General features: G+C 35.9%; 1 protein-coding gene across 1 annotated transcript in view; it reads right to left on the reverse strand.

The window, feature by feature from the left end:
- The window catches only part of pmpca (peptidase, mitochondrial processing subunit alpha), a 43012-nt gene extending 33062 nt beyond the window's left edge, over nt 1–9950 (reverse strand). Inside the window, exons 1-4 of the mRNA XM_039763864.1 lie at nt 9759–9950; nt 4417–4619; nt 4037–4116; nt 3731–3813 (exon numbers count right to left, since the gene is read on the reverse strand). Of these exons, the coding sequence (XP_039619798.1) occupies nt 3731–3813; nt 4037–4116; nt 4417–4619; nt 9759–9805 (413 nt within the window). The 5' untranslated portion in view covers nt 9806–9950. The remainder of the gene's footprint in view (nt 1–3730; nt 3814–4036; nt 4117–4416; nt 4620–9758) is intronic.
- Nucleotides 9951–12157: the final 2207 nt, after the last annotated feature.

The raw sequence follows: 12157 nt of genomic DNA on the forward strand, positions 1-12157 counted from the left end.
TTTAGCTATAGTGCTGCTCTTACAGTCACACGTCACTACTGAAAACACCTCAGCTTTAACAATACAGACCTTTGTTGACAATGGGATGTCTCTGCTGCAAAGGGTCTTGTCTAAATTTGACATTAACTGTCCTTCCCAGAAGCAAGCACCAGAGATTTTGCCGATATTCGTTGGATGTAATAAATCAATAGAGATCCAGAAAAATATCTACAGTATTTCTGTTTTATTGATTATGTGGACCATAAACTATGTGGACATAAACTGAACATGGAACAACAAACTGATTAAAAATATGGAAATAAGTACAACAAAGTTATACACGATCATCCTAGTTTTTCAATCTACATGCTTTGTATATCAGCCAAAGTGCTGGTCTAGAGGACTCACGTGGCAGAATCAAAATTACCAGAAGAAATATCAACAACCTCAGATATGCAGATGATGTTACTTCAACGACTAATAGCAAGGTAGATTTTAAGAGACATTGATGAAAAGTTAGAAGAGAAAGTGCCAAAGCTGGTTTGTTGCTCAACATCAAGAAAACCAAGATTATGTCAAGTAACTCTATCAACTCTCTGAAAATAGATGAAAAGAAAATAGAAGCAGTAACAGATTTTCCTTTCCTTGGCTCCAAAAACAATACATGCAATGATAAAATCAAGGAAAATATTAATTGAAATCAAGATTGAACGAGGTATCCATCTTTTCTTTAACCCATAAAAATTCAGCACAGCAAAATAAATCAAAGATTAAAAAACATGAACAAACTATCAGAACTATAAGCATAATAGTTTATTTGGCAACGGTAGTACAATTTAGAATTTTTTGACAATTAGCAAAATATAAAATGTCTCGTGTTTTTCTCAATGCATGTTTGTTTTGGATTTGCTGTATCTGTAGTGTAGATCATCATTATATTAACATGAGGAGCCTGGTTAAAAATATTGATTTTCCATTTAAATGATTCAATATTGTTTCTTAGTCTCAAGATCAACCTTATGAATCTCTATCCTGCTCCATTACTACACGTATATGTAGATTTTTGTTCCTCTTCATTTTTGGCGTCCTATCCAGTAGATGGCGTTAATGTGTCTGTTACGTCTTTCCACTGGAAAGTGCACTTTACTACTTTGCATAAAATGGTATGCCCGCTTTAACTGAAATCAGTGTTTTCAACACTTAAATCAGATGTGTGGAGTTACTACGGATTCAAACGGTGCGTTGGGAAAACAAACAACTGCAAAGCCATACATAAGCTATGCAGATCAGAAGTTAATTACTGTTGTAACTCAACAAATTTGAGAAAATGCTCATCCCGACGTCCCCTAGAAACGTTGTCTCAATCGACATCCATACAAGTTTAGATAAGAGAATGCGTTTAGCTCCAAGCTTCTGTTTAAGTCACGTTGTGCCCAAGAAAACAGATTTTATAGAAGTTTTTACCCATAAAGATTAGAGACCTTGCAACATGCCTCATCTGGCAAAGGCAAGCAGGCAACTGTTGAAATTTTCTGAGCAGCGTGAGATACAAAACGACCATGTGCTCAAAGCAGCCTACTTGAAGTAGCTCCATAATACCGCTGTTATTAGTCACAATGGCCAGTTCTTTTTCTTTTATGTTCCATTCATTCAATTCCGCTGCCAAAAAGCATCAGCTCTAGGTCCTCCTTTTAAAATGTTTCCTTTTTGTCTAATGGCTGTCAGGACACATTTTCAAGACTGATTAATGTGACTGGTACAAGTGGGAAACTGAAGATGTGTAACTTGTAGAATTATAGAAGGACATGACCCAACCTGCTGTATCTTTAATTTCAACTTTTTAACTCAAAGAGTATTTTAAATGTTCAGTGGGTGCAATGCTGTGAAAAAATTATATTAAAAAAAAGCAATGACATTTTGTTCCATAACTTATAAATAATGTTAACTGTTCTCTACTAATCACGTATTTCTTCTTAAATGTCAATCCATGTTAATGCATATGTTATAAAGTCACCATGTAGACACCCTTCAAATAAAAAGTGTTACTGAAATGTGGCACATTACATTAATGTTCTCTATGCATGTTTAAGTAATTTCTATATGTCAGTGCACGCTAATTCAGTCAATATAAAATCGAAAGCGAATTGAATCAGGGCATCGTGAATTGGAATCGGATCAGGATATCAGTGCTCATACCAAGCCCTAATGAGGAGTTTTAGGACATAGTAAGCTTTCATACATGTGTTTAGGACAGCAAAATTATTGACCATGAGCTACCCACTGCGTGTTTCCAACTTGCGAATTGATGCCCCACATAAAAGAGTCAAATTATATATGCTTAAGTAAATCATAATTAACGTTAAAACAAAGCAGACAGGGAGCATAAACAAACATAAGTACAGAATGGGTAAAAACTCACCTAACTATGAAAGGACTGGAAGGTAATTAACACCAGCAGCCAAAGAAATTTAAGTAGCTACTTTAAACTTAGCAGAAAACTGCTATGCTTAACTGTTTAGTTAGATTAAAAAAAATGTTTTATTTCAGTCTATTAGAGAAACATCAACATCTTTATTTTATTTTAAGCTTCATTAAACTGGTTACTTACAAATAACTCATATATGATCTTCTTCAAAGCTAAGCAACAGTAGTGTGGTATTTTCAAATACTGACGCTCTCCTGATTATTGAATACCACTTTTGTCAAAATGAAATAAATAAATGGCATTTATGAAATAAACATGTAAAAGTACACCTAAAAACAAATAAATGATTCAATAAACAGCGAAAAAAACAATAAACATCATCTATATATTATTATTACAGGTCATGCAATTATTATGAAATACAATATCATTTACTTCACAATTTGACTTTTCGAAACTATTATGAAGTGTTGCAAATATGAAATTAAGAAGTGTTTTACTCTGCACTGCATAAATTGGTCTTATCTGTTTAAATTCTTTACACTTTAATCACCCTTACACACACTGCAGTGAAATGATTACAAAAAACGAAGCAGGCAGGATAAAGATACTATATTAGCCACTTTGTGTCGTCCTGGGGAGAGAGGGAGAGAGAGAGAGAGAAAGAGAGAGAGAGAGACAGACAGACAGACAGACAGACAGACAGACAGACAGCGCCAAGTGCGCACGTGAGAGAGCATAAATGCATTTTGTTTGGCTGAAAACGCTCACCCCACCCACTATTCAAATTCCTTTTTACTTTATTCCTTCTTTTATACATTGAAGTTAAATAGCTAAAACCAAATGAAAGTAGGAACAATCAAGCTACTTTAACAGCCACTTCATGTCTGCCATAGCACAAATCGTGCAAGCGAGAAAGACAACATGTAAACAAAAAGCAAGTGTGCATTAACAGAATAAATAGATTGTAATACCAAACAGGAGAATGGATGCTATAGTAAGCACTAGTCAGTACTTGGTAGAAATCACCAAGAATAGGGTGAAAATTAAATTTGCTTATTTTGAGCTGCTTGACATTAATAAGTTCAGATGTATGTGTAAAGGTTTACACGCTTCAGATTCTTGATATAAAAAGTGTCAGATTTCTTGGATTTTAACATCCCTACTCCACAACATTACATATTCTTTTACCGACACGTTTGACTAACATTCTCATTTGCAAACACAGTTTCTCATATACAATTACAGTTGAACTTTGCCTTAGGCTTCCTGTACAGATGGTATGGCACAGTTGTATATATGGTAAAACCAACCTCTTAGCCTTACCTCGAAGTTTGGCAGTCACAAATTCCTCCATGTTTTTCTAGGGTAAGAAGAATTTCATCTTTGCTTCCATACTGAGCTGTTGACTTAAAATATAATGAATGAATAATTTAAAAGTTCAGCAAATACACAATTAGGCCTTACAACGTATCCAAAGCTCAAAAATATTTTTTTTTCCATTAAAAAAAAAAGATGATAATTAACTAATACAAACATAAGCTGATGTTGTTACAAATGTTATGTTACTTCAACTATATGAGAAACAGATAGATGTATAATTCTAAAGAAGGAAAATAACCTCCGACTTACAGAAAATGCCAATTTCTCAAGGAAGTGAGAAACTCCACTAGGATATTTTGCTTCATGTCTTGATCCAGAATTGACTAGAACTATAAAAATAGGAAAGTTAAAAACAAACATACAGTTAAACAAAAAAATGAAAGCACAACACAATTTACATTGATGAATACAAGTTGAATATTACTTTGAATACATGTGTGGATGTTTATTACTTAAATAAAAGATGGTGTAAATACTTGTACATCAGTCTGAAACATATGAATCCAAGTCTAAGAATCTTCCCCATTCAACTGTTACTACTTTCAGATTTAATACCATACTGAAAAACCTGAAACCATCATAAAGTTTAAACTAATTAACAAAAATATTGAAGCTTTGTTGTTACTTACTTCCTATAGTGCAAAACTGCCCAAATTTGTTCTGAGAGGCAACACGGAGTCCATTCTCCAAGGTGGTGATTCTGGTTTCATATTTCTCGTGTCCATCTACACTAGCAAAGATTGGCTTAGGAATCCCAGGTAGTGGGCATGAGAGAGAAACATTAGGGTAGGCACTGCCACTGCTGTATCTTCGACATACTACAAGGCCATACCTGCATGTAAATAACACTAATTATCAAGTGCCTGTATACTGTACTTACATAGTGAATTTGATAATCAGTTATTTATTGAATGCTAAAAAAAAATCAATACAAGCTAAAAAATTAAAACTAGTCACTTTATTACTGAATAGCTAAAGCCAGCTATACCATGGTAAAATTCCACATCAGGCTTGGAAATTCCCCAGAACTGCATCGTTTGTCCTCTTGCATCCTTAAAGACATACTGTTTTGGGAAATGGTGATTCCAAATTAGACTCTTGCTCACTCTCCTCAAAGGGGTCCTGTCTTGTGCCTATTGCTGCCACTATAGTGCCCCACTAGGAGTTTCCCCAAAACCCCTGATTTGGATTAAAAGGGCTTTTGATAATATTTTTGTTTCCTTTTAATAGGTGTGTTTCTGTTGGTATCCATCAGCTAAACAAACCTATATTAACAATATCATTCCACTCTGCTTTACATAAGACTATGAGTGGGATCATTTGTACACATTCCTCTTTAGAGAAGTATACAGATTTTCTAAAGGTTTAGGCTGTGACTAGGCCATTCTAGTACAGAACGCTTCTTTTTAAGCTTTTAACTTTTGATTTCTGGTAAACAAATGTAACTGCTGCTGTTCACTGGCCTCAGACACAGTCTTGCAGCTGACAAAACAGAATATATCTAAATACCTACATAGAAACTTTAGTAGAATATGCAGACACAAGTACCTTTTAGATCAATAAGTAAGCAGCATAAAGCTACTTGCAATTGCTGATAACACAATAATATGTGCCATTTTTAACATGTTCCTACACATCATGTATAACATAGTAAATCAGATTTTAAACAATCTATAAATCATCTGACAAGCTTAATCAAGTTTACAATTGCAGTAGGCCAGAATCTATCCTGACATCATCATGCGCAAGACAGGACACCACTTTCTTTTATGGCACACATAATCAAATATGGCCAATTTAGAGACACCAACCAATTTAACATATGTATTTGAGGAATATATGTGTAAAACCAGAGTTACTGAGGGTGGGGGATGGGAGAGACTGTGCAAACACAAGACGACTGTGTATACTCCACCCATACAGTGACTGTATTCAAACTCAAACCCAAGGCATTGAAAGTTTGGAGCAGGAGAGATAACCATTGCACCACTGTATTCATTTTTTTTTTTTTTACAAGTAGCTGGATTCTGATCAACAAGCACCATTCTACTCAGTAATATAGTGCCAAGGTCAGACTCTCACACCCAACTCACTGATACAGTCTGAATGTAAGCCACAAAAGGCCTTACTTGCATATCTGTAGTGCAGACTAAAGACAATACTGCACTGACATTTCCAGCTCTTCTTTGATATTGAGTCATTAATATATGTAAAATGAAAAAGTATAATCTAGAACTGCATTTGTATGTTATCAATGTATAGATCAGCTTTAGTTGTGTGTGGATAATTAAAAACCTTTTAGGTAGTACTTATTACAAATAAAGTTGCATTCTATTACGGATAGAGCATGCAATAAACAAAAGAATGAGTGAATCCAAATCTTCAGTAGCTCTGTTAAAACTTTTGCACAGATTTTTTAAAGTTCACTGCGATACAACAATTGTCTTATTAAACATTCACGTTAATGTACTTTAAATCTGTTTCATAAGATAGAAATGGACATTTCCCAGTTTTCCAAAGTACTTAGCAGTGCTATGATGGGATTATTTAATACCGATTGACATTGCTACCATTTTCTTATCCTCTTATAAATACTTCACATTTGGGACAGGATAAATCTGTATCTTGCTACTAATAACAAGGGGGACACACATTCTAAATTTTCTATTTCTCAATACAACTTTAAGTGATAATTCCACTGTGCATTTGTCATGGAGGAGCTAAAGTGTTACTATTTTAAATATAAGGGAAGCAAATCACATACATTGCAGTTTTTCCACTAGAGGGCGATATAAATTATAAAAATACTGTTACTGTGAGTGCTAACGATGGATTCTCTTTTGAATAAATTTTTGGCCATAGATGATGTGTAAACATCTGCACATATACACAATGCATTTTGATAAATATGTTGTGACAGTGGTAGTGCATCCCAGATCCGCCCTGCGTGGAGTTTGCATTTTCTCCCACAGTCCATGCAGTTTAGGTGAATTAGTGATACTAAACTGGCCCTATTGTGTGTGTGTGTGTGTGTGTGTGCGTGTGTGTGTCTGCATTCACCCTGCGATGGAATGATGTCCTGCCTAGGGTATGTTCCTGCCTTGTGTCCTTTGCTAGCTGGTATAGGTTTAAGCACCCCCATGACCCATTCTCTCCATTCTTTTGATACTAACCATTGTTTTATACAATCACCCATGTTCTTCTATATCTTGCTTGTTTACCTCTGGTTCAATGTGATCTTCCTTCTGTCACTAATTATACCATGTTCTCATTTGAGATTCATGGAACATACAGTACATTGATGAGGTGAGCTTTCTTGTTATTAGCTCCTCCATCATATTCTTTTCTATGCCTATCATTTTCACCAAATCTTCATTTGTTACCTTTTCTGTCCAGCTAATTTTTATTACACTTCTGTAGCACATCTTAATGCTTTTCAACCTCTTAATAGTTGCTTTCCCTTATGTCCGTATATCGCTACCATAAGTAATTTCTATTTAAAGTCAATGCATTGATACCTTCTCAGAAATTCCCTAAAACTCTCCTTTGCTTTATCTATTCTTTTTTTTTACCTCAGTTAGGCAATTCCCTTGACCAGAAAGGCTTTAAAAGAATAACTGGAACTTAAGGCTGCACAATTCAAAATTAACTTAAAAAATATTAAAAAAAAAAAAAATAGGATATGCAGCTGGTACTCCTGTTTTGTTTCCTCAACACACAATCTGAGCAGTTCCTACCTGCCTTACTTAACACAAAAGAAAACAAGCAGTGACCTAGGGGAAATAAAGAAGTTTTTATTGTATCAAAATTTAATTACAAAAGAAACAAAGTAAAAAAGTTAAAAAAAACAAAACAAAATAATGCTAGTGATGTAGACCTATGAAGACTGTATCTTAGGAGAAATGTTTGTTGAGACAGTTCTCAAACACATATATGCACAAGTGAAACATGGATAGTTTTAGAAATGTCGCATCATCTGTAACTTTTCACTAAAAAGAAAAAATACTTTGAAGGCTAACTGCTTCTTGGAAATGAAAGAATAACTCAGTAATTCAAATTAAAGTCTCATTACTCAGTTTTATACAGACATGTCTTCTAAAACCTGTTACCCTATGCTTAAACAATAGCCTGAAAAATGCTAACACAATTAATAATATACATTCACTGAAAAAATTATTAGGAACACCTGTACACTTACCTATGCATGCAATTATTTAAGTAGCCAATCAAGTGTCTACAGGACATTGTACAAAATCATATTGATACAGGTCAGGAGCTTCAGTTAATGTTTACATCAAACACCAGAAAGGTGAAAAAAATGTGATTTCAACTGTGTCATGATTGCTGGTGCAAGACAGACTGGTTTAAGTATTTCTCCAAACTATTTATCTCCTGGGATTTTCACATAGAACAGTCTCTAGAGTTTACTTAGCAAGGTGTGAAAAACATCCAGTGTGCAGCGGTTCTACAGACAGAAATGTCTTGTTGATGACAATGGTCAAAGTGGAATGGCCAATCTGGTTCAAGGTGACAGAAAAGCAACAGTAACTCAGATAAACACTCTGTACAACTCTGATGAGCAGAAAAGCATCTCAGAATGCAGAAACACTTTGAATATTGAGGCGAATGGGCTACTACACCAGACAACCACATCAGGTTCCACTACTGCCAACCAAGAACAGAAATGTGGGGCTGCACTGGGCATAGGCTACCAAAACACCTGAACAGCTGATCACTGGAAAAATAGCCTGGTCTGATAACTCAATTTCTACGCAGGCACGCTGCTGTTGAGAGTCAGAATTTGGAGCCAACAGCATGAATCCATACACCACACCCTGCCTTGTGTAAACAGTCCAGGTGGTGGTGAAGTAATGGTTTAGGGAATGTTTTTGGTACACTTTACACCTGTTAATACCAATCAGTCAACTCTTGAATGCCATGGCGTATTTGAATATTGTTGCGGACTATGTGCATCACAACTTACTTATCTAATAACAGCTACTTCCACCATGGTAATGCATCATGTCACAAAGCAAAAATCTTCTTAAGCTGTTTCATGCACACAACGAGTGGCCTCCTCCTCAGTCACTGTTTCTGAACCTGATAGAATACACTAGGGGTGTAACAGAACAGGAGATTCACAGCATGAATGTGCAGCTGACAAAACTGTATAAATTATGTGATACAATCACATCGAACATAGACCAGAATCTCAAAAAAGAGTGTTTCCCACATCTTGTGGGATCCATGCCAGGAAGATTGGAGGCAACTCCCGATAGCAAACGAAAGCCCTACCCAGTAGTAGTATAGTACTCATAATAAGTTGCTCTGTACATGTATTATAACAAGAAAGAAAATCAGAGTACTACTTGAAATGTGCAGTGAATATACCGAGTTAGACTTGCACAACCTCGAGACAAAAAAAGCGCTTTAATGTTCATGATGAGAACCAACACTGCGATCCACCGGCGTGAAATTCTACCCACTTCGCAATAACGCGCCAACTGTTTATCGTGACTGGAATGATCTTACAATTATTTATGCCTTATTTTCTGTCTTCATTGAACCAACTGAATTAATTTAATTGCTCTCATCTCTTCGCCCATTCTAGTAAAGTTTTTTTTCTTCCTATTTACATTTATTAACATGTATAACGTTAGTTTACTCAGTATAAGTTGACGCCTATTACCAGTTATGACAAGAGTGCAACCTGAAAATGTCAAAATAATTTACGCGATCAGTGCCTACTAGTCTCTTAAGTCAAACAATATTTTCAGCATTTAAGGAGCAGAAGCAGTGAAAGCAGCAGTCGAGTACAGTAAATACATGCCGGCGTCCGATTACAAATGCACCGTGTTACTAAATATCTAAAACACCACTGCAGAAGATAGGGTAGCTGAACCTAGTACTAAAACATTACAGTGTAACAACGTGTCCGACTTCGACTTGGAGTATTTTACATGCACTTTACCTGTGTAGTCGACTCCAGCACCTAAAGCGAGCCACGCGCGCCGCCATCTTGACGTGTCTGTGACCCCGGAGACGTCCTCTACTTCCGGATCCTGCTGGGGTTTCCGCCGGCGATGGTGTTTAAAAAGAAACTGACAGGTACAGGTAGTGATGGGCGGAGTGAAGCCTCATGAAGCATCAAAACGTTTGAAGCAATTGTGTCGGAAATCGTATCGAAGCTTCGAAGCATTTGACACTCACCTCTTTAGTGACCCCTCCTGGCCATTTTCATTAACATTACACAAACTCATGATCCACTTCAATGACGTCTGTTATAACTCTTATTGCTTTTATTTTTTCGCTGCTACAGACTGACAACGAAGAGAAGGGTTCGTCAGCAACTTCTAGTGTCTGATGTCTAAAATATATATATATATATATATATATATATATATATATATATATATATATATAACTAACGCCGACAAGCAGAATGCACTATACGATAGCAAGAGTTAAAATAAGACGCCTCACGCATGGATTCCCGGCTCTTTCAATTAGTATTTACCTTTGCACTGTATCATTATAATCGCTCCTGTTATTAGTATTAGAATTAACCCTCATCTTTTCTTGAGATCACATTTAATAGCCTTAAATGTTTTCCTTGGTTTGACTTAATTAAAATGGAGTAGACGGAAAATAAAGGTTTATCCCTGTACTTTGCCATGATATAGGTAAGCACATTTGACAAAGAAAAGGTGAAATCCTTAAATCAGCTGTTATTATTCGATCAAGTATTGAAATATTTCATTTATTAATACTTTACAATATTTTGTGGAGCACGAAAGTAACGAGTTTGCTACAAAGAAATGACGCCGTCAATGGCTCAACTAACTAAGGTGGTTGCTTTTCAAATTCTGAACGTAGTGCTAGCCCGAGTTCGATCCCACTTAAAGACTCATCAAAATTAACAATAATAAAAAAAAGGATCAGAATTGAAATCTTTATAACCATTTTGAACTAAATAATTTTGAGAGATACTGTGGAAGGATCACATAAGAGATCTGTTCGAATCACCAAAATCGTCATCAAAATGCGATGTCTAATTGCGTATGGCAGCTCACGTATTTACATTAATCCATTTCTATTCACTGCCATTTGACGTCCATGAACCCTCCATTGAATAAGGCAATGGTTCTCAACCTGTGGGGCGCGAAGTAACAAAAAGGGGGGCGCGAAGATGTGAAAAAAGAAAACATCTGTTGGAACCAAAACAAATTAACTTAAACTACATTCTGATAATAGAACAATAAATACTGTATAGAGTTAGATAAATGTCGATAAAAGTTAAGTAGGTATAATCAAATATGCATCTACATTTCAAAAATGTTGGGGGGGCGCGATTAAAACTGTTATGAAAACTCGGGTCGCAAATACTTAAAGGTTGAGAAACGCTGGAATAAGGTGATAACAAATCCACTGTGGTAGATCAGGTTGAATTTGCTCTGCTGCACCAAACATTCAAAGGTGTCAATCCGGAGCACATCAGAGAGGCTGAGAGACACGGCGCAGATCAGTCACCGGCACACAGACACACACGGGACACTCCAAGGTGAGCAGTGCACATATCAAGGTCGGTTGTCCAGTCTGTATCATTCCTAAGCAATCTTCCAGTAATAGAGGCGCAATCCCAGTTACTAACACATTAACACTCAAAGCAAGAACACATTCCACCTTATCAATTTAATATTTAAAAATTTAAACCGCTAAACCCGCCATCAACAACTACAAAAACAGTTGAAATCGTTACTCAAATATTTTTTGTTATAGACATAAAACAAGATCCACATTTCCATTTGATATATCTTTACTAGTGTTCTCGCCTTGCTCGCTTCCGGTCCACGCTGGAATTTGCTGTTTAATAAAAAAAAAAAGAAAATCAGACTCTTTTGGGTCATAATTTACAGAGGGTGGACGTGGGACCCGAACCCACGTATGCTTTAGTATGAAGCGGTAACGCTACCGCTGCACCACTAGTATTTTCAGGAGGATGGTATATAATGTATGTTTTTTAATGTATACATGTATGTATGTAGTGAAGACGAAAACAATTATATATAGATGTATACTATATGACATACCTTCAGTGTTGCATGAAAACGTTGCATGAGGCGAAGAATGGATATTTAGGAGAGTATTATAGTGAGAGATGTGTCGTCACCCGTATTGCTAAAGCTCTTCTTTGCAGCATTATGCATTCAACAAGTCGGCGTTTGTATGATGTATAATTTATAATTTTATTTTTTGCCACAATGTATTATCGGGCACGATCATTTAACATGTATTGATCATCTACAAACTTTCATTTCAATGGGAATTCTGTTGAGTTTTTTTAACTCTGTTGATGCCATATGTAGCCTA

The sequence above is a fragment of the Polypterus senegalus genome, chromosome 9 (assembly GCF_016835505.1).
Source record: "Polypterus senegalus isolate Bchr_013 chromosome 9, ASM1683550v1, whole genome shotgun sequence".
NCBI classification, from domain to species: Eukaryota; Metazoa; Chordata; class Cladistia; order Polypteriformes; family Polypteridae; genus Polypterus; species Polypterus senegalus.